General features: G+C 44.8%; 1 protein-coding gene across 5 annotated transcripts in view; it reads right to left on the bottom strand.

The window, feature by feature from the left end:
* Nucleotides 1–25,134, bottom strand: part of BICD1 (BICD cargo adaptor 1) — a 259,987-nt gene that overhangs the window by 7,849 nt on the left and 227,004 nt on the right. For 3 of the 5 annotated variants that reach the window (XM_029057749.2, XM_029057750.2, XM_029057752.2), the window contains one exon: nt 7,273–7,348. The exons of 1 other annotated variant lie outside the window; for it this stretch is intronic. In XM_029057749.2, the coding sequence (XP_028913582.1) occupies nt 7,273–7,348 (76 nt within the window). Of the gene's footprint in view, nt 1–7,272; nt 7,359–25,134 lie in introns of all 5 variants that reach the window. One more of the 5 variants, XM_029057751.2, reaches the window with a different exon arrangement.

Here is a 25,134-nt window from a genome sequence, read left to right as displayed (position 1 = left end):
GTCAACCCAATGTTTAGCAAGGTGGTTTAGGTTGCTCACCGCAGCTGGCAACGTGCCCTCCATTTGTTCCACTGGCATGTATATACTGCGGAGACACGAAGAGGAAGGAGGACAAGGGCTGGCTGTGCCCTGGGACTGTGTTCTTGTCAAACTACACACTGCAGCTGCACACGAAATGATTTGGGATCAGCTTTCACACAGCACAGCTGTCTCCCTTTCTCTTCTCCCACTCCCTTCTGCGTCCCCCTGACTTGCACCCTTTATTCATCCCCCCCTCAGTCCCACGACACTTATGTACATATCTGTCATTTATTTATTTCTATTAATGTCTGTCTCCCCCTCTAGACTGTCAGCTTATTGTGGACAGGGAATATGTCTGGGGTATTGTTATACTGTGCTCCTCCAAGGCACTCAGTACAGTGCTTTGCAGACAGTAAAGGCTCAATAAATACAATTGGCTGACTGACTGGAAGATGAAATGCATACCAAACACCTATCTATATTCATCGCACAACCAGGCACTGATTTTTTTTTATATTTTTTCCCCAAATAGTCATATTGTCCAATAGGTTTTCATCCCAACTATGACAGGGAACCAAGTCTTAGACTTCCCTACCATCATTATTCATTAATTAATTCATTCATTCAATAGTATTTATTGAGCGCTTACTATGTGCAGAGCACTGTACTAAGCACTTGGAATGTACAAATAGGCAACAGATAGAGACAGTCCCTGCCCATTGACGGGCTTAGTGAATTTCCATTTCTGTTGTGGGCAGGGATTGTCTCCATTTGTTGCTGAATTGTACTCTCCAAGTGCTTAGTATACTGCTCTGCACATGGTAAGCACTCAATAAATACGACTGAATGAATGTGGCAGCGGGAAGAGAGGGGAAAGATTGTTTCTAATATAGAATTGTCATATTCTAAACAGTTGTCCTTCATACTTGTAGACAACACTGACTGCAGAGTAAACCTTTTTGGTGTGTGACTGAATTCATTTTAATTGTATGGTATTTGTTAAGCACATACTATGTGTCAAACACTATTTCAAGCGCTGGGGTAGGTAAAAATTAATTAAGTCGGACCCAGTCCATGTCCCACTTGAAGCTCACGGTTTAAGTAGGAGGGAGAACAAGTATTGAATCATTTTACAGTTGAGGGAACTGAGGCACAGAGAAGCTAACACACACGGCAAACAATTGGCAGAGCTGGATTAGAACCCAGGTCCTCTGACTCTCAGGCCCGGGCTCCTTCCACTAGACCATGCTGTTTCTCAAAAAATCTGTGTGGTCCATTACTTATTACCCACTGCAAATTGCAGCATGGAGGCAAAATACAAACACACTCAAACATACAGGGGCTGGGGGGCAGGGATGGGACATCTACTTCCCCTTGTTCTCCTCCCTTTTAAACACCAACTGGTCCAAGAATAAAGATTTCATAATAGAAATAAAGTCCTCCTTAATTATTCAACATTTCTTCCTGCACATATTCAGATATTGGCATGGTTTCTGATTAGCACCATTTTTTTTCTTTGTTCCTGGATTGATTCTGAGATTCTCAGTTTGGGTCATGACTTTGGGGGTGACTCAGGTGGCCTCAGATCTGCTGGGATTTAGGGGACACGTGTACCTTTAGCTTTGTAAACACGTTCCATCACGGCTGCTCTAACCCTTCCCTTTTTTCTTTCTTTTATGGTATTTGCTAATCGTGAACCGCTATGTGCCAGACACCGTACTAGGTCCTGAGGTAGATACGAGATATCAGGTTGGATCTAGTTCCTGTCCCACATGGGGCTCACAGTCTTCATCCCCTGGTTTAAAGATGAGGTAACTGAGGCACGGAGAAGTGAAGTGACTTACTCAAGGCCACCCAGCAGACAAATGACGGAGTCGGGGTTCTAATCCTCAGACTCTCAGACCTGTACTCTTTCCATTAGGCCATGCTGCATCCCTGCTTGGGTTTCCTTCATGCCCACGATGCCGGGGTCTCACCCAACCATGGACCCAGTCAGAGTGGAGGGCACGCTTGTCTCTGGGATCCCACGGGGTGATGACTGGGAGGAAAAATATCTCGGCAGGGAAGAGACAGAGCTCCTGTGGTAGGATGTGTTAAAGGCTAGAGCCCGGGCCCGGTAGTTAGAAGGACCTGGGTTCTAATCCTCGCTCTGCCCTTGTCTGTCGCATGACCTTGAGCAAGTCACTTCACTTCTCTGGGCCTCAGATACCTCATCTGTAAAATGGGGATTAAGACCGTGAGACCCAAGTGAGACAGGGACTGTTCCAACCTGATTAACTTGTATCTACCCCTGCACTTAGAACAGTGTTTGGCACCTAGTAAGCACTTAACAATACCATAATTATTATTAACTATTATTATTACAGCCAAAGGGGCAGTGAGACCCCCCTGCCGGCAAGCCCGGCACAGCTGAGGTCAGTTTTGACTACTTGTGCACAAGGATCGTATTTCCTGCTTCTGTTGCCCTTTCCCAAGTACATAGTTTCTTATCAAGTGCCATTACTATCACAAAATGAAAGCCCCATGGGGCAGATTGGGGCGCTGACAACATTGGGGGTGACAGGGGGGCGGCAGGGAGACGAATGGAAAAGGTCACAGAAGAATCCAGGAGCAGCCAAATGGGAACAACCACTCAGGCAGTGGTACTTCATGAGCGCTTACTAGGTGCCGAGCAGAGTATACCGTGCTGGAGTGAGTACAGTTAATTCCTTTATTATTTAATTCATTAATCTATTTTTATTGATGTCAATCTCCCCCTCTAGACCGTGAGCTCACTGAATGTGGCCGTTTATTGTTATATCGGACTGTCCCAAGCCCCTCTCAGGGTGGCACCTGGAGAGTTTCCGGGACTCTTCCAGTCTCAACTAAAGGGAAGGAGAGTCACACAGAGACCTGTCCATTCCATTCCTAGCTTGGCCAGTGGCTAGCGAGTGGCAGGCCACCTGATACAAGTCAAAACTCCCCCGTGCTGGGCAGCGGCGGCACGGGAGAGGGTCAAGGACGGAGACTCAAGTTGACAGGACAGAAGGAGGGAATGATCTACCGCTTCTGGATTTTTACCGAGAAAACTCTATGGATCCAATACCAAAGTGACTGTAGATGGAGGTGGGGCGTTCCGGCAGAGACGTGTCCGTGTCACCATTATGGGTCGGAGATGACTCGACAGCATTAGACAAGACTCTGCCAAGAGCATATTGAGTGCTTACTGTGTGCTGAACACTGTACTAAGCTCATTCAATTATATTTATTCAGCGCTTACCGTGTGCCGAACATTGTACTAAGCGTTTGGGAGACTATAATACAACAATAAACAGACACATTCCCTGCCTACAAAGAGCTTACAGTCTAGTGGAGCTGCACAGTTTGGTACATTGCTCCGCACACACCAGGATTACTCAGTAAATACCACTGATTGATTTATTGATTGATCGAAAACAGGAGACAGGCCGGATCCTTTAAGCTTTGGGTCTGTCTCCCCTTCTAGACTGGAGGCTTGTTGTGGGCAGGGAATGTGCCTATTTATTGTTGTATTCTCCCAAGCACTTAGTACGGTGCTCAGCACACAGTAAGCGCTCCATAAATAGGATTGAATGAATGAATGACTTGGGATGTCCAGTCATCATATACCACGCAATCCTCTGCCTTAGAAACAAGATTAGGAATCAAATGCTTCACTTAATAATGGGAGTAGAACATACTCCCTTCCCTCCTCCCTACCCCAGACTTCGCCTGTTTTAAAGATAAATTTCAAAATGGACTAGATATTGCTTTGTTCTTTCACTAATAGGGGTTGTCATTGAGCTGGCATGTGGTCTGTCATGGACATGGAAGCCAAAAATCTGTCTCAACTACCCCAGCCTGCTGGGCTGTACTGGGCTGAAGTACTACAAATGAGAAAAGGAGTCTGAGGAAAGTGACCCCTGAGTTATAGCTGAGGAAAAATGCAGAGAAGAGAAGCAGCACGGCCTAGTGGAAAGAGTCTGGACCTGGCAGTCAGAGGACCTGGGTTCTAATCCCGGCTCTGCCACTTGTCACTGTGTGACCTTGGGCAAGGCACTTCACTTCTCTGGACCTCAGTGACCTCATCTGTAAAATGGGATGGAGACTATGAGCCCCACATGGGACAGGGACTGGGCCAACCTGATTTGCTTGTATCCACGCCAGTGCTTAGTACAGTGCCTGGCACATAGTAAGTGCTTAACAGATACTATAACAAACAAATGAACGAACAAAAAAAAAAACACCTGACCTTTTTTGCTAGTCAGATTGTCCTAAAAAAGAGGGTGTTATTGATGCAGAGGCATTCTGGCCTCAGCTGTGAGGACCTGAAATTAAAATTGGCCTGACCTTGGGATTGCTTTCTGCCTGTCCTAGGAGAAGTGACCTGGGATGTTTTGATATGGACATGGTTAGGTCATGTTTCCAAATGAAGAGAAAATGAGTTGCTGGGAGACCGGAGCTTGATTTGTGAAGCCAAATCTCATGTCCAGGAGGACTGAGGAGCAGATGATTTTTCAGAAAAGGCTCAGATGCATTCCCTGACAGAATTTATTATTATTCTTGATAACAACAATAATAATAATGGTATTTGTTTAGTGCTTACCACGTGCTAGGCTCGGTACTAAGTGCTGGGGGTAGATGCAAGTTAATCGGGTTGGATGCAGTCTCTGTCCCATGTGGGCTCAATGTCTTAATCTCCATTTCACATATAAGGTACCTGAGACCCATAGAAGTGAAGTGACCTGCCTAAGGCTACACACAGACGTGGCAGAGCCGGGACTAGAACTCAGGTCCAGTAGAGTTCTGTACAGTAGAGTGCATGGCATAGTGGGTTGGGCACGGGCCTGGGAATCAATTGGTCATGGGCTCTAATTCCGGCTCTGCCCCTTGTCTGCTGTGTGACCTTGAGCAAGTCACTTAACTTCTCTGGGCCTCAGTTCCCTCATCTATAAAATGGGGATTGAGACTGTGAGCCCCATGTGTGACAGGGTCCAACCCGATTTGTTTGTATCCACACCATAACTTAGTACAGTGCCTGGCACAAAGTGCTTAACAAAAACCAAGATTACTGTTATTTTTATTGAAACAAGGTTGGGAGAACATCAGGAGCCATTACTATCAGGATTGAAAAATCTAGTGTGGTAACTCCATTCCATGCAGCCAAAAGGGCTGATCCTGGTCTTATTTCTGCAGTATTTTCCTTTGCTTTTTTGAGAGATACATCCTGGTCACTGAATGGTAAGGATCTCATTATTACTGACTTTATATATGTTTCCAGATCTACCCTCATGCCACCTTAGCATCGAAGCAGGCCTCCCACTGGTTCTGGGAACAACTGATGAGTTGGGTGGCTGCCCGAGAGAGAATGCCGTGCAGCTAATTATAAATTCATTCATTCAATTCACTCATTCAATAGTATTAATTGAGCTCTTGCTGTGTGGAGAGCACTGTACTAGGCGCTTGGGAGAGGACACTAAAACAATAAACAGATGCATTCCCTGCCCACAGCGAGCTTATAGTCTAGAGGGAGGCACGCCAGCAATGTAGCCTGGTAATGGTTAAAGGATCAGATTCTATCAGGTCAATCAATCGTATCGATTGAGGACTTACTGTGTGCAGAACACTGTACTAGGCGTGTGGGATGGTAGAATACAACAGTGTAACAGAGTTGGTAGACACATTCCCTGTCCATCGTCCAAATCCACTTATTTCGGCACATCTGCGTGACCTTGTTGTTGCTGTGAATATTCACTAGAATCTGTTTTTACTGGAAGTACTTAGTTTGTGTGTTTTTTTAATGGAAAGAACAGGTCTGTCAATTTTCCATCCCTGAAGAGCCAAATAACCTGTTAATCTTCTCAGTACCATGAGTCACCGGTAAACCAAAGTGAAAAAGGTCAAGACAATTATTACTAATGACTGGATATCGACCTTCATCTGCGGTCAGTGATTTTGACCGTCTTTCTTTTTGATACAATTTTCACATGTTTAATTTATTGAATAATTAGAAAAGGAGAATTTCTTTTGAAATCGCTTATTCACAATTTTTTACAATAAAAAAAGATATTGGGCTTTCCATGGCTGCCCAAATTGTTGGTGGGAGGAGAGGTGTGGTGAAAACATCCCAAAATGACCTTACCTACAGGTCATTCATTCATTCAACCATTATGGAGCACTTACTATGTATGGACCACTGCATTAAGCAGTTGGGAGATTACAGTATAACAATATACAGTCACACTCCCTGCCCACAACGAGCTCAGCAGCGTGGTTCACTGGAAGGAGCAGGGGTTTGGGAGTCAGAGGTCATGGGTTCGAATCCCAGCTCTGCCACTTGTCAGCTGTGTGACTGTGGGCAGGTCACTTAACTTCCCTGTGCCTCGGTTCCCTCATCTGTAAAATGGGGATTAAGACTGTGAGCCTCACGTGGGACAACCTGATTACCCTGTATCTACCCCAGCGCTTAGAACAGTGCTCTGCACATAGTAAGCGCTTAACAAATACCAACATTATCATTATTATTAGAGCCTTCAATCTCCCCTGGACCCTCTCAGTAGCATCGACGATTTGGGTTATCAGAACCGTTACGATCCATTCTTTCTGGCTCCCCTTTCCTCTTCTCCCATTCCCTCCTGTGTCACTTTGACTTGCTCCCCTTTTTTCATCCCTGCTCCCAAGCCCCACAGCACTTATGTCCATATCTGTACTATATTCATTTATATTAATGTCGGTCTCCCCCTTTAGACTGTAAGCTCACTGTGGGCAGGGAATGTGTCTGCTTGTCGTTATATTGTCCTATCCCAAGCGCTTAAGCCTTCCCAGACTAAGCCCCCCCTTTTCTCCCACTCCTTTCCATGTTGCCCTGACTTGCTCCCTTGGTTCTTCCCCTGAGCACTTATGTATTATTATCAAGTGCCATCGAGTCGTTTCTGATTCATAGAGATTCTGTAGGTATAGTTTCTCCAGAACATCCTGTCTTCTGCCACAATCCATATCAGCACTTAGGTACATATCTCTAATTTATTTGTATTGATGTCTGTCTCTCCCCCTCCCCAAAACTGTAAATAGTGCTCTGCACACAGTAAGAACTCAATAAATAGATGGAAAGGACAAGTGGCGCAGCCAGGATTAGAACCCATGACCTTCTGACTCCCAGGCCTGTGTTCTATCCAATACGCCATGTTGGTTAGAGGAAGAGAATAGATTCAAACATGCAGCTTAGTAGGAAAAGGAAAAAAAACTGCACTTTACCTGGCAGTCTGGCAGTCTGGCCTCCCGGTTAGTTGTGAGCAGGGTGGCGGTACGGAGGCAGCAGGCTGCTGACAATCTACAAGAAACTGATCAATTAGACATATATACAAAGAGATGACAGAGCAGAGTGTTAGTGACAGGATGGATTACAGCCCCCAGAGCGGAGGGTTGAGAGATTTAGTGAGGAATCTGCCTGTGCTCACGTCCATGTTCACGGAGAGAGCATTTCTGGCCACCTATTTGTCTGCTTGCAAAACGCCAGCGGAAATGGTAGGGTCTGTCTTTGAAAAGTAAAAAGAGTATTTCAGCCTTAGAGTTTCCAATGCTGTAATTTTTCCAAGTATATTTATTAGCCACCCACACCCCATCTAAGGCATGATGACTACTTGCCGGCTTTCTTCGATTTCCAGTTTTAAATTTTTAATGAAAAGATAAAGGCACTGTTTGGCCAATAAAAGTTCCTCTTACTCTCCCTGAGCCTTCTAGAAAGAATTATGAGAAATGCTCAGAGCCAGCTTTCACCCAAATGAAACAAATCTGGAAAAAAACATCATAATCCCCTTTATGGGTCAGGGCATTTTGGTGCCGGGATCGAAGAGAAACAGTGAAGAAGATGATGAGATGTAGTAACTGTTTGGCTTCACTGGGAAATCAAACCTTATCCCATGATTGTGATTTCCATTATCTTCCAAAATTCACCCAGGGGAATCCAAGTCTACTAGTTACTACTGAGTGCTGTGTGCATTTTTGAACAGTAGTTCAAGATAGCACATTTAACGGGTGGTTTTTTTTTCCTTTTCTCTAAAGGATTTCAAAAATGTACTCTCCTTTAATGCTCAACCTATTAGCCCATGAGAATACTACCTACAAAGATCTAGGCTCACATAATAATAGTATTTGTTAAGCGCTTACTATGTGCCAGGAATTGTACTAAGTTCTGGAATGACCATCTCAAAGTACATCATGTATGAGAGAAGAAAATGTTCCATCACTGTTCCCTCTCCTTAGCTGCTGCTCAAATTGTGCACTATTAATAAAACTCCTTCAAAATACCAAGTGATGCATTTGTATTTCCTGAACTGGGAGTGATCTTTAGACCTTTCTATTTAAGGAGTCCCTTGGGTTTCCTATTTATAGTTTGAATGAACTGAATGAGTCTCTTCTGTGTTAAAAGGAGAATTTAAAGGAGACTTTATTATTTGCTTTCCCTATTACCTTTTGCAAAGATTAATAGTCAGACTCTTTTTTTAAAAGGATTATTTAAAGGGTTATTGAGGATGATTAATATTTTCTCAGCATCACCAACGCCCAATGTGAAATTTTAACAGGGTGGTTGCTGCCCTCCAGTGGTGGCGGTGGGTATGGCATGCTTCCCAAATTAAAATGGTTCCCAGGATGATTCGCCTTAGTCTCATTATGGGGTCATAATCCCCCCCCCCCTGATGCTCTGTGACCTTGGGCAAGTCACTCACTAATATTAATAATAACTGTGGCATTTGCAAAGCGATCACTATGTTCTCCATCCCTTTGCCCCCTCCTACCTCACCTCCCTTCTCTCCTTCTCCAGCCCAGCCCGCACACTCCGCTCCTTCGCCACCACTCTCCTCCTCACTGGGCCTCGTTCCCGCCTGTCCTGCCGTCGACCCCTGGCCCACGTCCTACCTCTGGCCTGGAATGTCCTCCCCCTTCACATCCACCAAACTAGCTCTCTTCCTATCTTCAAAGCCCTACTGAGAGCTCACCTCCTCCAAGAGGCCTTCCCAGACGCAGCCCTCCCTTTCCCTCTGCTCCTCCTCCCTTCCCCATTCCTCCTACCCCCTCTTTCTGCTCTACCCCCTTCCCCTCCCCAAAGCACTTGTATATATATGTACATATTTATTGCTCTATTTATTTTATTAATGATGTGCATTTATCTATGGTTCTATTTATTTTGATGGTAGTGATGCCTGTCTACTCATTTTGTTTTGTTGTCTGTCTCCCCCTTCTAGACTGTGAGCCCCTTGTTGGCTAGGGATTGTCTCTATCTGTTGCCAAATTGCACTTTTCAAGCACTTAGTACATTGCTCTGTACACAGTAAATGCTCAATAAATACGACTGAATGAAGGAATGAATGCCGGGCACTGTTTTAAGTGCCGGGTTGGATACTGGGATTCTCTCTATTTGTTGCTAAATTGTACTTTCCAAGTGCTTAATACTGTGCTCTGCACACAATAACTGCTCAGCAAATACGACTGAATGAATATAAACAAATCGGGGGCAGGTCATTATCTTTTCAGTGCCTCAGTTGGGGCGCTGTATCTGTTACCGATTTGTACATTCCCAGCGCTTAGTACAGTGCTCTGCACATAGTAAGCGTTCAATAAATACTATTGAATGGGGATTAAGACTGTGAATGAAGTGTGGGCAAGACTATATCTCGAATCTATGTCAGAGTTTAGAACTGTGCTTGGCACATAGTAAGTTTTCAACAGATACTATCAAAAAAACCCAACAACAACTGGGTGGAGAAAGATCAGACAGGGGCCTGGGAACATCCCTAACCCAATCAAATGACCCTTACACAAATAGCACCCCTGGCAGACCTGTAGAATTTTGGCATTTCTTAAACTCTCACTATGTGCCAGGCACTGTACTAAGCACTGGGGTGTGTTCAAGCACATTGAATTGGACACAGTCCCTGTTCCACATGGGACTCACAGTCTTAAATCGTATTTTACAGATGAGGTAACTAAGGCAGTGAGAAGTGAAGTGACTTGCCCAAGGTGACACAGCAGACAAGTGGCAGAGTCGGGATTAGAACCCAAGACCTTCTGACTCTCAGGCCCATGCGCTATCCGTTATGCCACTTGCTTCTCATAGAATGGGAAAGTATCTCATGAAGGCATCCATCTAATTCAGTTCCCTTTCTCCAGGTAGGTCTACAGCTGAATCACCAGATCAGTAGACATTTAGAGTAGATCAGTGCATTTAAAGTTTGAAAAGGACTTGGGCAAGGTTCCACCACAAAGACCTTTAAAAAAAATTGCATAAACATGGGATTGGAAAGATTGTTCTATCATGGGAAAAAAAAAACCCAAAAAACTGGTAGAAGATAAGCAACAAAAGCTTGAGATAAACAGCACTTTGCAATATGGAGAAATAAACAGAGAGTCCTCAGGGATCTGTGTTAGGATTTTGTCAGTGAGCTGAAAGTAAGTGTGCTGGGAAATGTCAAAGTTTACAGATGACCATAATAGTAATAATGGAATTTGTTAAGCGCTTACTATGTGCCAAGCACTGTTCTAGGCCCTGGGGTAGATACAAGGTAATCAGGTTTCCCTATGTGGGGCTCACAGTCTTAATCCCCATTTTACAGATGAGGTAATTGAGGCACAGAGAAGACTTGCCCAAAGCCACACAACTGACAAGTGGTGGAGCCAGGATTAGGACCTCTGACTCCCAAGCCCGGGATCTTTCCACTAAGCCACACTGCTCCCATTAAACCACGCCAGATGGCAACATGAATACAGATGGGGATAAACTCCAGGAATAATAATAACTGTATCTCTTAAGCGCTCACTGTGTGCCGAGGACTGTACTAAGCACTGGCGTAGGATCCACAGTCCCTGTCCCACTCAGGGCTCACAGGAAGACCTCAAAAAACTGAGGAAGGTGACTGAAAAGTTAATTGCAGATGAGAGTCAGTTCAGGCAGGGCAAGGGAATGAAAAAAGGAGAATATTGACTTTGTGGGGATTGGCTCCAAGCGATTGGTCAGAAAAGCATCAATACTGAATATTCTATTGAAGCACTGGCTCACGGTGTTGTAGCTGCCATGGAAGCATCTTAGAACGGTGCTTGGCACATAGTAAGTGCTTCGTGGCTCAGTGGAAAGAGCCCAGACTTGGGAATCAGAGGTCATGGGTTCAAGTCCCGGCTCTGCTACTTGTCAGCTGTGTGACTGTAGGCAAGTCACTTAACTTCTCTGTGCCTCAGTTCCCTCATCTGTAAAATGGGAATTAACTGTGAGCCTCATGTGGGACAACCTGATTACCCTGTATCTACCCCAGCGCTTAGAACAGTGCTCTGCACATAGTAAGCGCTTAACAAATACCAACATTATTAACAAATACCATTATTATTATTAAGTGGCAGTCACTATAGGGAAGAATCAACCAGTTAATGGTATTTATTAATTGTGGTATTTGTTGAGCACTCAATATGTGCCAAGCACTGTACTAGATGCAAGATAAGTGGGTTGGACACAGTCCCTGTCCTCCTCAGGGCTCACGGTCTTAATCCCCATTTTCCAGATGACGCCGCTGAGGCCCAGAGAAGTTAAGTGACTCGCCCAAGGACACACCTGCTATACGCAGAGCACTGGACTGAGTGTATGGAAGAGTAAAATACAACAGAGCTGGTTGACATGATCCCTGCCCACAAGGAGCTCACAGTGAGAGAGCTCTGTAAAGGATTATTTGAAGATTTTTTAGGATATTAAGTGTGAAAGAAAAGAATGCTCCATTACTGGTTTCCTCTTATAAACTGCTGTTCAGATTGCTCACTATGTACACAAAGTAGATCCCCAGTCACAACTTGGTGTTGAATAATAATAATAATAATAATAATAATAATGGCCCTTGTTAGTACTTACTATGAGCCAAACACTGTTCTAAGCGCTGGGTTAGATATCAGGTAATCAGGTTGGACACAATCCTTGGGTCGCAAGGGCCTCACACTCTTAATCCCCACTTTACAGTTGAGGTAAGTGAGGCCCAAAGAAGCAAAGTGAGATGCCCAAGGTCACACAGCAGACATGGGGCAGAGCCGGAATTAGAACCCATGTCCTTCTGACTCCCCGGCCCTTTCCGCCACGTTGAAGGGAACAGCAGAGGCAGGGGAATCAATTCTTAGATAACTTTAGGTACTAAGACTGTGACAGGTTTTGCTATCCTTAGTGTGCAGAGAAGAATTGGTCAGGTGTTCCAGCTTGACTCTGAAATGTCCCCTTTGTTGAAATTACAGCCCTCTCCACACTCAACTGCTTGGAAAACCATCGCCTAATTATTCAGGGAAGTAGCAAAATGGATGGAATTTTAATGTAACAATCTCCACCAATTTTTGTACCACTCTGTAGCTATTTTAGGGTTATAGCTCCCCGCCACTGAAAACAATAATGGAAGTTTTGGGCGACTGTATTTTCGGAAGGCTTATAATAGATATGGACATGGTAAAGAGAAGGGCACTCATAATCAATCAATCAGTCATATCTGTGGAGTGTTTATGGTGTGCAGAATAATAATAATAATGATGTGTGGTATTTGTTAAGAACTTACTATGTGCCAGGCACTGTACTAAGCGCTGGGGTGGATACAAACAAATCGGTTTGGACACAGTCCCTGTCCCGCATAGGGATAACGGTCTTAGTCCCCATTTTACAGATGTAACTGAAGCACAGAGAAATGAAGTGACTTGCCTTGGGTCACATAGCAGCGTGGCTCAGTGGAAAGAGCCCGGGCTTGGGAGTCAGAGGTCATGGGATCGAATCCCGGCTCTACCACTTGTCAGCTGGGTGACTGTTGGCAAGTCGCTTCACTTCTCTATGCCTCAGTTCCCTCATCTGTAAAATGGGGATTAACTGTGAGCCTCACGCGGGACAAACTGATTACACAGAGTAAGCGCTTAACAAATACCAACATAGCAGACAATTGTAGATGGGATTAGAACCCATGGCCTTCTGATTCCCAGGCCGTATCCACTACACCACGAAGCTTCCTGCTTGGGAGAGCACAATACAACAGAGTTGGTAGACACATTCCCCACCCACAGTGAGCTTACAGTCTAGAGGGGGCAAGAGGGAGAGACAGACATTAGTTCTGTAGGGATGAGGGATGGGTGAATAAAGGATTCAAATCCAACTATCCTCAGGGGGATGGGAAGGTTTCTCTTGGGTATAGACTGAAGGAGGACTACAGCTTGGAAAGTCACAGGGGAAGAGGAGGCATGATAGAAGTTCATGAAGTCCTGATGACCAGGGACATGGAAGGATTGCTCACAAAATTCAACAGAGAAGCAGTGTGGCCTAATGGATAAAGCACGGGCCTGGGAGGCAGAAGGACCTGGGTTCTAATCCCTGCTCCACCACTTGTCTGCTGTGCGTGACCTCTGGCAAGCCACTTCGCTTTTCGGTTCCTCCGTTATCTCATCCGCAAAATGGGGATTGAGACCGAGTCCCATGTGGGACACGGACTGTGACCAATCTGATTAGCTCGTATCTACCCCAGCGCTTAGTACGGGCTAGGCACATAGTAAGCGCTTAACAAATACTATTATTATTATCAAATACCATTCAAAATGCCTAGGAAGAGGGGATGCCTTCTGAAGCCTGACAATGGAAATTTTGAGGATGACAAAGGAAATGCCTTCCAATGGGGATGGGAAGCAAATGGAATGAGCTATCTCAAAAAATCCCCTTTCAGCATGGCACCGGGAGAGGTTCCAGGACTCTACCAGTCTCAGCTACGGGAGGGAGAGTCAAGCAGAGTCCTGTCCGTTCCCTTCCTAGCTTTGCCAGTGGCGGAAGGCAAAGTCGAAGCTCCCCCGTGCTGGGCAGCGGCGGCACGAGAAAGAGTCGAGGGTGGAGACTCAAATTGACTGCACGGAACGAGGCGATGGTCAACCACTTCTGGATTTTGACCAAGAAAACTCTACGGATCCACTACTGGAATGATTGCAAGTGGGGGTGGGGCGTTCTGGGAGAGATGTGTCCACGGAGTCGTTATGGGTCGGAGGACGACTCAACAACATAAGACAACAACAACTCCAGGAGGTCGTGCACATAGAAAATATCAGTAGGTTCACGAGAGGTTTGGATGTGTTCATGGACTTGAGTAGCATGACGGATTACAAGAGGGAAAGTTCGGGATAAAATGAGATAAAGGAAGGACGTACCTCCCGAAATATTAGTAGGAATTCCAAGGGGGGAACTTTCACACTGTTCCTTTACAATTTCAGCTGCTAGTCCCAGGCAGAATCCTGGACTGAATCAATCAATCATTCAATCCATGGTATTTATTGAGCACTTACTCTGTGCACATCACTGTACTAAGTGCTTTTCTTGTCATGTCGAGTCGCTTCCGACTCTTAGCGACTCCATAGACATATCTTTCCCAGAGTGTCCCACTTTCATCTGCAATCGTTCCGATACTGGATCCGTAGAGTTTTCTCGGTAAAAATCCAGAAGTGTTTGACCACTGCCTTCTTCCGCGAAATCAACTTGAAGTCTCTGCCCTCGACTCTCTCCCGTGCCGCTGCTGCCCAGCACGGGGGAGTTTTGACACGTAGCCGATGGCCTGCCACTCGCTAGCCACTGCCCAAGCTAGGAATGGAACGGACAGGCCTCTGCTCGACTCTCCCTCCCGTAGCCGAGACTGGTAGAGGACTGGAAACTCTCCAGGTGCCATCTTAAGAGGGAACTAGGTGTTTGGGAGAGTACAACTCTGTCACGACAAGCTTATAACCTAGAGGTTGAACAGATCATTGGGCTGACCCAGCAACGATATAGTTTATGATCTGATCATTCAATGGTACTTACTGAACGCTTGCTGTGTGAAGTTGAGAAAGCACAGTGCAGTAGAATATTATGTATACGGCATATACTGCGCCTGATGTATGAATATGTGTACTATTTTCCTCTGGACCGTAAGCTCCTTTTGGGCAGGGAACGTGTCCACTGACTCTGTTGTACTGTCCTCTCCCAAGCACTTAGAAAAGTGCTCTGCACACAGTAAGTGCTCAAGAAATACACTGATGGATTGGTGTTTATTTCAGATAAATGACTGTAAAATATTTCATCTCTTAATGTACGTGAGAAAGCGTGAGGAGTTTATGACTCTTCTAAATTTATATTTCACTTCAGTCGATCATTCATTCAATCGTATTTATTGCATGCTCACTGTGTGCAGAGCACTGTACTAAGCGCTTAACGATAATAGTTATTTAGAGTCCTCTATGTGCAGAGCTCTGTGCTGTCACTAAATCCTCATTATTCTGCAAGTCCCTGATTTTCTTTTTAGTGGTACTTATTAAGCTCTTACTATGTACCAGAAACCATTAAATGCCAGGGTAGATCTAAGTTAATCAGGATGGACACAGTCCATGTCCCACAGAGGGCTCCTAGTCTTAATCCTTATTTTACAGATGAGGTAACTAAGGTCACACAGCAAACAAGTGGCAGAGCCGGGATGAGGATCTAGGTCTTTCTGACTCCCAGACCCAGGTTAACAGGAATCATTCCCTGATACCAATTATCACAAACTTAGTAGGCAAATAATTCCCAAGAATGTGCAAAATCATTTGGATCTACCTTGAAATGCATTCGTCAGTGGAAGAAGTGTCAATATTTGCTCAATTTAATACAGTGATTCTGAGTTGGGCATATGAGAATGTTTGCTAAATGACTGCGAACCAAACCAGATAATCTTCATGGAACTTGATTTTAAAATCACCTTCTGAAGCTAAATTTGCCTTAAATTAGAATATTGCCTAGCACATTTTACTCAAAATTGATGTTATAATTCAATCCAGGAATGGATATACCCGTTAAATCTGTTACATTGTACTCTCCCAAGTGCTTAGTACAGTGCTCTGCACATAGTAGGATCTAAATAAATATGATTGATTGATTGACTGTAGAAAGTGACAGCAGTAACAGCTCCAGGAGTGCTTCAACCAAGACTTGTTGGACGCCAGGACATGGAGAGAATTTGGGGAATCCAAAAGGGAATGGGGCAACATCAACAAAAAGCAGCATGGCCTAGTGGAAAGAGCTTAGACTTTGGAGTCAGAGGACCTGGGTTCTAATCCTGCCTCTACCACCTGCCTGCTGTATGACCTTGGGCAAGCCACCCAACTTCTCTGTGCCTCAGTTTCTTCACTTGCAAAATGGGAATTGAATACTGTTCTCCCTGTGACTTAGTCTGTTTAGCCCTGATGAGGGACAGGACTGTGGCTGACCTGCGTGGCTGCGTGGAGAAGCAGCGTGGCTCAGTGGAAAGAGCATAGGCTTTGGAGTCAGGGCTCATGAGTTCGAATCCCAGCTCTGCCACTTGTCGGCTGTGTGACTGTGGGCAAGTCACTTAACTTCTCTGTGCCTCAGTTCCCTCATCTGTAAAATGGGGATCAAGACTGTGAGCCCCACGTGGGACAACCTGATTCCCCTATGTCTACCCCAGCACTTAGAACAGTGCTCGGCACATAGTAAGCGCTTAACAAATACCAACATTATTATTATTATTATTACCTGATTGCATCCTGTAGACTATTAGCTCCTCGTGGGTAGGGAACATGTCTGCCGACACTATTATATTGTACTCTCCCAATTCAATCACATTTATTGAGCACCTACTGCTTGCAGAGTACTGTACTAAGCGCTCGGGAGAGTACGATATAACAATAAACAGACATATTCCCTGCCTTCAACAAGCTTACAGTCGAGAGGGGGAGACAGACATTAATATAAATAGATCAATTACAGATATGCTCCCAAGTGCTTAGTTTAGCGCTCTGCAAATAGTAATCACTCCCTAAATACCACTGATTGATTGATTTTTATCCCAGGCCTAGTACAGTGCTTGCCACATAGTAAGGACTTAATAGATATCACACTTTTCTTTATTATTATTAGACGATGAGAAAAGAATCTCTACGCACTACGTAGCGTAGTGCTCGGCACACAGTAAGCGCTTAACAAATACCATCATTTATTTTTATTCCTGCTGCCTCCATGGCCAAGTTTTCTGGAATTTTTACCTCTGCTAGGACAGAGTGAGAAGTGGACTGACTGACTGCCCTGTAAGTATGAACTTTAGGAAAATGTCAGGGTCTGGGGGCGGCAGCAAGAACAGGTTCTCTTCCCACCAGTTCTCGGCACTGCTGCTTGGCTGGGGATCCTCCACTGATAGGAAGATGAAAATAAGAAAAAATGGGGGTGACAAAGGGGAAGCGAGGGGAGGAGAATGCCAACAGTTATAGTATTATTATAATTGTAATGATCGTGGTATTTGTTAAGCTTATTATGTGATAATAATAATAGTGATATTTGTTAAGCACTTACTATGTGCTGGGCACTGTACTAAGCGCTGAGGTGGTTACCAACAAATCAGATTTGACACAGTCTCTGTCCCACGTGGAGCTCACACTCTTAATCCCCATTTTACAGAAAAGGCAACTGAGGCCCAGGGAAGTGAAGTGCCTTGCCCAAGGTCACGCAGCAGACAAGTGGTGGAGGTGGATTAGAACCCATGACCTTCTCACTCTCAGGCCTGTGTGCTATCCATTATGCCATGATGTGGCAGGCACTGTTCTAAGCGCTGGGGTAAGTACAAATTAATCAGGTTGGACATAGTTCCTGACCCTCAGGTGAAACCTTGGGACATCAATGATACAGTGAAATTCATGGGAGAGTACAATAATAACAGAGCTGATAGACACATTCCTTGCCCACAATGAGCTCACAGTCATCTTGACTGTAAACTCCCGCTCTTGACCATAAGCTCGTTGTAGGCAGGGAGCATGCCTACCAACTCTCTTGGATTGTCCTCTCCCAAGCACTTAGTACAGTGCTCTGCACACAGTAAGCGCTCAATAAATACTATTGAGCATGATGATGAGTGGGCAGTTTTTTCAAGAGAGACAATGATTCAAGCTGGAACACCTGGCCAACACCTGCTTCTGGCCTGGAATGCCTTCCCTCCTCTAATGATGATGGTGATGGCATTTAAGCGCTTACTATGTGCCAAGCACTGTTCTGAGAGCTGGAGTTGATACAAGGTCATCAAGTTGCCCTAAGTGGGGCTCACAGTCTTAATCCCCATTTTTACAGATGAGGTAACTGAGGCACAGAGAAGTGAAGTGACTTGCCCAAAGTCACACAGCTGACAAGTGGGGGAGCCAGGATTAGAACCCCAGAAGTCTGACTCCTAAGCTCGGGCTCTTTCCACTTAGCCACGCTGCTTCTCACAGTGTGAGAAGTCCAACAGACAATGTCTCTCCCCAAATTTAAAACCTTACTGAAAGCCCATCTTCTCCAAGAGGCCTTCCCAAACTAAGCTCCCCCCTTTCCTCTTCTCCCACCCCCCTTCTGCATCATCCTTTTGTTCCTTTTGTTCTTCCCCCCTCCCATCCCTGCTGCACTTATGTACATATCTGTCATTTATTTTTTTGTATTGTTGTCTGTCTCCCCCCTTTCTAAACTGTGAGCTCATTGTGGGCGGGGAATGTCAGCGTTTATTGTTGCATTGTACTTTCCCAAAGCACTTAGTACAGTTCTCTGACCACAGCAAGCGCTCATGAAATAGGATCGAACGAATGAACAAATGAATGATTCCCCCAGCACCACTGTTCCCTTCAACATCAAGTCAGGATCGGGATCTGCTCTGACTTCCTGGTAAAAGTACAGGATTATTAGAGAAGCGGTGTGGCTCAGTGGAAAAAGCACGGGCTTTGGAGTCAGAGGTCATGAGTTCGAATCCCAGCTCTGCCACTTGTCAGCTGTGTGACTGTGGGCAAGTCACTTTACTTCTTTGGGCCTCAGTTACCTCATCTGTAAAATGGGGATGAAGACTGTGAGCCCCACGTGGGACAACCCGATTCCCCTGTGTCTACCCCAGCGCTTAGAACAGTGCTCTGCACATAGTAAGCGCTTAACAAATACCAACATTATTATTAGGGTTCAGCTCAGCTTCTGTATCTGGGACCCCGAGAGGGCAATATGAATCCTAGTTCCCACGGGATAAGATGTCCACCCCGAAGAGAGTCTCAGAACTGCCTTTTATCTTTGCTCTTCCACACAAAGCTAAACTGTGGAGAACTGATGGTTACAAGCTGCTTTGGAAAACTTGCAGGTCCCGATGGCAGGTTGGGTTTATGTCAGGACTGCCCAGAATTGTCATCAGCTGATGGTCGTTCAGTGATTGATGGGAAATACACTCCTGGTTTCAATCACCAAATTCATCCTTTGGATGAACAGGCATCCTCGTCAGGACAACCTCCTAATCGATCCTCCTGTCAGGAAGTGCCAAAACTGAATGAAAACAGAAGCTTCAGTCCTCTTTGATTTGAGAGCCATCCTACAGAGGTATAGCCCCAAAGAGAGGTGCAGGGAGACACCCCCCACAAAAGTGCTACTCTCTCTACTATGGTAGAAGTCAGTGAGAAGCAGCACGGCTTAGTGGAAAGGGCGCGGGCCAGGGAGTCGTCAGAGCGCCTGGGTTCTAATTCCGGCTCGGCCACGTGTCCGATATGTGACCTTGGGCAAGTCATTACACTTCTCTGAGCCTCAGTTACCGTATCTGCAAAATGGGGATCAAGCCTGCGAGTCCCATGTGGGACACTGTCTGTACCCAATCTGATTAGCTTGTATCTACCCCAGCGTTTAGTTCAGTGCCCGGCACATAATAAGCACTTGACAAATATCGTTTAAAAAAAACAAAACGGTTCGAGCGGCTCATGTCGGAGGACTTTCGATCGAAAGCAGCTGTCAAAGCTAATAATGAAAAGTCCCAGGAGAGAAGGAAAAGAGACCTTTCAAATCCCAAGTAGAAACAGTCCCTGTCATCGATAGAAATGTCCCGAATCCATGGAAAACACGTGTTGGCCAGGAAAACCCGGGAGGCAAATGGCAGACTCTCATGATCACAAACGTGATCAGAGACAGTGTCTTTGATGAGCACTGAGACCTCTTTTGGGAGGGTTAAAGGAGGAGGGAGTGGCTCTTTGTGTCCAGTTTTCTTAGTGCAACATTTCAAAGCCCCCAGCTGTCTCGACCAAAGTGGGGTGAGGAGGAATCTAAAATCTAAAGATGGAAAGTCATCTCTAATGTCTGACTGTCTCTTTTCAGTGCTTCGAACAGTGCTTGACACATCGTAAGCGCTTAACAAATACCATCATCATTATCATTATACTATGAAAGACAGTCTTATTGCCTAAATCAATCAATCAATCACACTTACTGAACACTTACTTTCTGCAGAGCACTGTAGCATGTGCTCGGATGAGGACAATATAACAGAGTTGGTAGACGTGTCCTTTGCCCACAAGGAGTTTACAGTCTAGAGGGGGAGTCAGACATTAAAGTTAAATTACAAATATGTACGTAAGTGCTCTGAGGTTGAGGATGGGGTGAATAAAGGGTTCAGATCCAAGTACAAGGGATTAAGAATGCTGCTGAAAAGTTTATGATTATAAATAGCATAAAGGCAGGCAGACCACTGAAAATCAAATGACTTGCCAGAAGTAAGATGGGGAATTATCATTCCATTGTAGTTGACTAAATCGGTGTGTCGGATGAAATTTGTTCATTCATCTAACATTAGATCTTGTTTAGCACTGGTCAATTAGCAGGTTCTCACAGTAATAATAATAATGACAGCATTTGTTAAGCGTTTACTAAGTGCCAAGCACTGTTCTAAGCACTAGGGTAGATACAAGGTAATCAGGTTGCCCCACATGGGACCCAATCTTAATCCCCATTTTACAGATGAGGTAACTGAGGCAGAGAGAAGTTAAGTGATTTGCCCTAGGGAAGCAGACAAGTGGCGGAAGTGGGATTAGAACCCATGACAACTAACTCCCAAGCCTTGGCCCTTTCCACTAAGCCACGCTGCCTCTCAGTGAACTAATGGTCCCACTGAGTCCTTCCTTAAGTTAAGAGTGTCAGTAGTTTGGAAGGATTGGGAAACCCATAACCTTAACTACGCTATTTTCATTTTGCTCCAGCATCAATACTGAAATTGAGACAAGCAATCAACGGTATTTGTTGAGCATTTACTGTGCGCAGAACACTGTACTAAGTGCTTGGGAGAGTACAACAGAGTTGGTAGACATGTACCCTGCCCACAGTGAGCTTATAGAGAAGCAGCGTGGCTCAGTGGAAAGAGCCTGGGCTTAGGAGTCAGAGGTCATGGGTTCAAATCCCAGCTCTGCCACTTGTCAGCTGTGTGATTGTGGGCAAGTCACTTCACTTCTCTGGGCCTCAGTTACCTCATCTGTAAAATGGGGATGAAGACTGTGAGCCTCATGTGGGACAACCTGATTAACCTGTATCTACCCCAGCACTTAGAACAGTGCTCTGCACATAGTAAGCGCTTAACAAATACCAAAATTATTATTATAGTTCAGAGGCAACAAACTTGCAGTTTAGAGATGAATTTACAGTTTAAGGGGCTTACGTCTAGAGGTCAATCAGAGAAGCAGTGTGGCCTAGTGGAGAAAGTATGGATCTAGGAGTCAAAAAGACATGGGTTCTAATCCTAACTCTGACACTTGTCTGCTGGGTGACCTTGGACAAGTCACTTCACTGCTCTGTGCCTCAGTGCTCTCATCTGTAAAATGGGATTAAGACTGTGAACCCTCTCTAGGACAGAGACTATGTCTTGTATCCACTCCAGTACAGCGCCTGGCACATACTAAGTGCTTAACAAATACCACAGTTATTATTAGTATCATTCCAAATGACCAATCCAGAATGGTTTGACCGGGCGGTGAAAAGGGAAGAGAGGGGATTGTAGGGAAGCAAACCATCTTTGAGCCTCAAACCCACCTTCCCCCAAACCAATTGAACAACCAAGGAGCTTGATCCCTAAGAATCACTAAGCTGAGCAGGGCTGTCACCTACAGCATAGCCACCAATGGCCACTTCCAGGAGCTGCTCATCCATCAGCATCCCAAATCCATATGAGCTTCTCCTCAGAGCGGCGTTCAGACCCACACATGGATGGATCTGACCCTAGCGCTTAGTACAGTGTCTGACAGGCAGTATGTGCTTACATAGTAGATAGATCAAGGGTCTGGAAGTCAGAAGGTCATGGGTTCTAATCCCAGCTCTGCTCTAGGGTAGGGTTAGGGTTAGCTGTGTGACCTCGGGCAAGTCACTTCACTTCTCTGGACCTCGGTGACCTCATCTGTTAAATGGGGATTGAGATTATGAGCCCCACGTGGGACAGGGACTCTGTCCAACCCGATTTGTTTGTGTTCATCCCAGGGCTTAATACAGTGCCTGGCACATGGAAAGCACTTAACAAATACCACAATTATTAGTATTACTATTATCAAATACTGTAAGAAGAAGAAGGCAGGTCGGTGCCTGGCCCCAAGGAAGTGTGTGGAATGAGGCCTCCTCGGGCTTGTAACAAACAGCACACTCTCTGGGGCACCATCTTGAGAGTCAGGCCCAATCTGTCTAAATCCCTGGCTTCTTCCACTTCTCACAGGATCAAATTCTTTTCTCTAAAAAGGGCCCAACCCAATCTAACAGCCCAAAACAGCCCTCTAGATCTCCAACTTTGTGGTTTGGGGAACACGGCTACCAACTCTTTTGTACTATATACTCCCAAACACACAAGTGCTCAGTAAATATCACCAATGGATTGATTGACTATTATAATGAAGATGATGACTGTGGCATTTGTTAAGCGCTTACTATGTGCTAGAGAAGCAGCGTGGCTCACTGGAAAGAGCACGGGCTTTGGAGTCACAGGTCATGGGTTCAAACCCCGGCTCTGCCACTTGTCAGCTGTGTGACTTTGGGCAAGTCACTTAACTTCTCGGTGCCTCAGTTGCCTCATCTGTAAAATGGGGATTAAGACTGTGAGCCCCACGTGGGACAACCTGATTCCCCTGTGTCTACCCCAGAGCTTAGAACAGTGCTCGGCACATAGTAAGCACTTAACAAATACCAACATTATTAGGCATTGTTCTAAGCACTGGGGCAGGTACAAGATAATCAGATTAAGACCGTGAGCCCCACGTGGGACAACCTGTATCTACCCCGGCACTTAGAACAATGCTTAGCACATACTAAGTCCTTAACATATACCATTATTATCATTATTAGATTGGACAGTCCCGGTTCCACATAGGGCTCAATCTTCATCCCCATTTTCCAGATGAGGTAACTGAGGCCAGAGAAGTGAAGTGACTTACCCGAGGTCACACAGCAGACAAGTGGTGGAGCTGGGAATGGAACCCAGGTCCTTCTGACTCCCAGGCTTGTGCTCTATCAACTAGGTTACGCTGCTTAAACTTTGTTCTTCCCGTGGAGATTGTGAGCCTCTCTAGGGACAGGGTCTATGTCATTCCTGCTTATATCTTCTTTGCGATAAGTACAATGCTCTGCCCACAGGAAGCAGGTAATAAATACTATTTACTACAACTACCCCCAAAGAGCCGATGGAGATTTCAAGCCAACGGTAAGAGAATGGAAAGGAAAAGAAGCATCTATCCCAGAGTTTGAGGAGGGGAGTTGGCATAAGGCTAAGGAAATATTCTCTCCAAAAGTCACTGAATAGAAGCAAGATTGAAATAAGCCAATCTAATGAGTGCGTAGATTCCATACAAGCTGAAGCTTAGATACAGAGTAGAAGAGGGGACTCTTAAAACTCATCTCAGCCCCACGGCACTTATGTACAGAGCCATAATTTATTTATATTAATGTCTGTCTCCCCACCTAGACTGTAAACTCATCGTAGGCAGGAAATGTGTCCACCAACTCTGTTCTCTTCTTCCTGCTTAGTACAGTGATCTGCACGCAGTAAGCGCTCAATAAATACCACTGATTTATATACTATTGGCAGTATGAATAACTTTAATTGAAGTTTGTTGTGATGAGGTTAAATTGAAAAATTTGTAATTCTCATTACCAACACTCAAGATTGATCATTAATCTCTGTTCCGTTAACCTACACCATGTCAGGGAGGGTAAAAGAAACCTCATAGGAAAAATAATTTTGGTGCCATCATTGTGGAAAAAACTTCTCAGGTTGATATAGGTATTCTATCAAATTCTATTTCTCCGAACTGCAGATAGGACATTTAAACAGATGGAGCAGGAAAAATGAGAAGAGAGTTTGCAGGAGACGGATATCTTGTTTAAAAATCCATCATCTAGCCAAGAGCAGGAAAACAGTTTCCAATTTGATTGCCCTGAATATACATGTATATAATAAATCTCTCAGATGTGACATCATTCCGATTTTTCAAACTTGAAATATATTTGCTGGCATCATGGGTGTTGGCTATCTGTTAAAAACACAGCACAAAAGAAAGTTGTTTTCATTGAGAAAAACTAAGACAAGAACATCGTGTTCCATCTTTCTGATGAAATGCAGATTCCTTGAGAAATAACAAAGCCATCATTTTCAGAAGTTGAATGGGATGGCACCTAAAGAATTCTGACTGGTTAAATTTAGATCACTAAAAGTCAAAGAGTAAAATGTTGGGCCTGTAGAATTGCCATTCGATTGTGAGTTGCACATATTTTATATCTGTAAGTCCTGTCTTTTCAATCATTCCTTCTAAGTTTAAACAAGAGTCAGTTCTTTACTCTGAAAACCTGCTTTCTGTAGACTTGTAGGCAGGGGATGTGCCCACCTACTCTGTTATATTACACTCTCCCAAGTGTTCAGTACAGTGCTCTGCACACAGTAAGCGCTCGATAAATACCACTGCATCCTCCGCTAATGAAATTGACAGTTTATATATATCAACTTCCTTTATATCAATCATCAGTACTAGCTAGTACAGTCAGTTAAATACATGGTGTAGTGGATATAACACAGGCCTGGGAGTCAGAAGGACCTGGGTTTTAATCCTTGCTCTGCCACTTGTCTGCTGTGTGACCTTAGGCAAGTCACTGCACTTCTCTGGGCCTCAGTTACCTCATCTGTAAAAATAGGAATTGATACTGTGAGCCTTACATGGCTCAGGGACTATGTCCAACCTGATTTGCTTGTATCCACCCTAGTGCTTAGTACAGTGCCTGATAAATAGTAAGCGCTTAACAAATACCATATTTATTATAATTATCATTATTATTATTATGACCTT

Source organism: Ornithorhynchus anatinus, chromosome 2 (assembly GCF_004115215.2).
Source record: "Ornithorhynchus anatinus isolate Pmale09 chromosome 2, mOrnAna1.pri.v4, whole genome shotgun sequence".
NCBI classification, from domain to species: domain Eukaryota; kingdom Metazoa; phylum Chordata; class Mammalia; order Monotremata; family Ornithorhynchidae; genus Ornithorhynchus; species Ornithorhynchus anatinus.
Note: the sequence above shows the minus strand (reverse complement) of the source record. Positions and strands in the feature narration are given on the sequence as shown.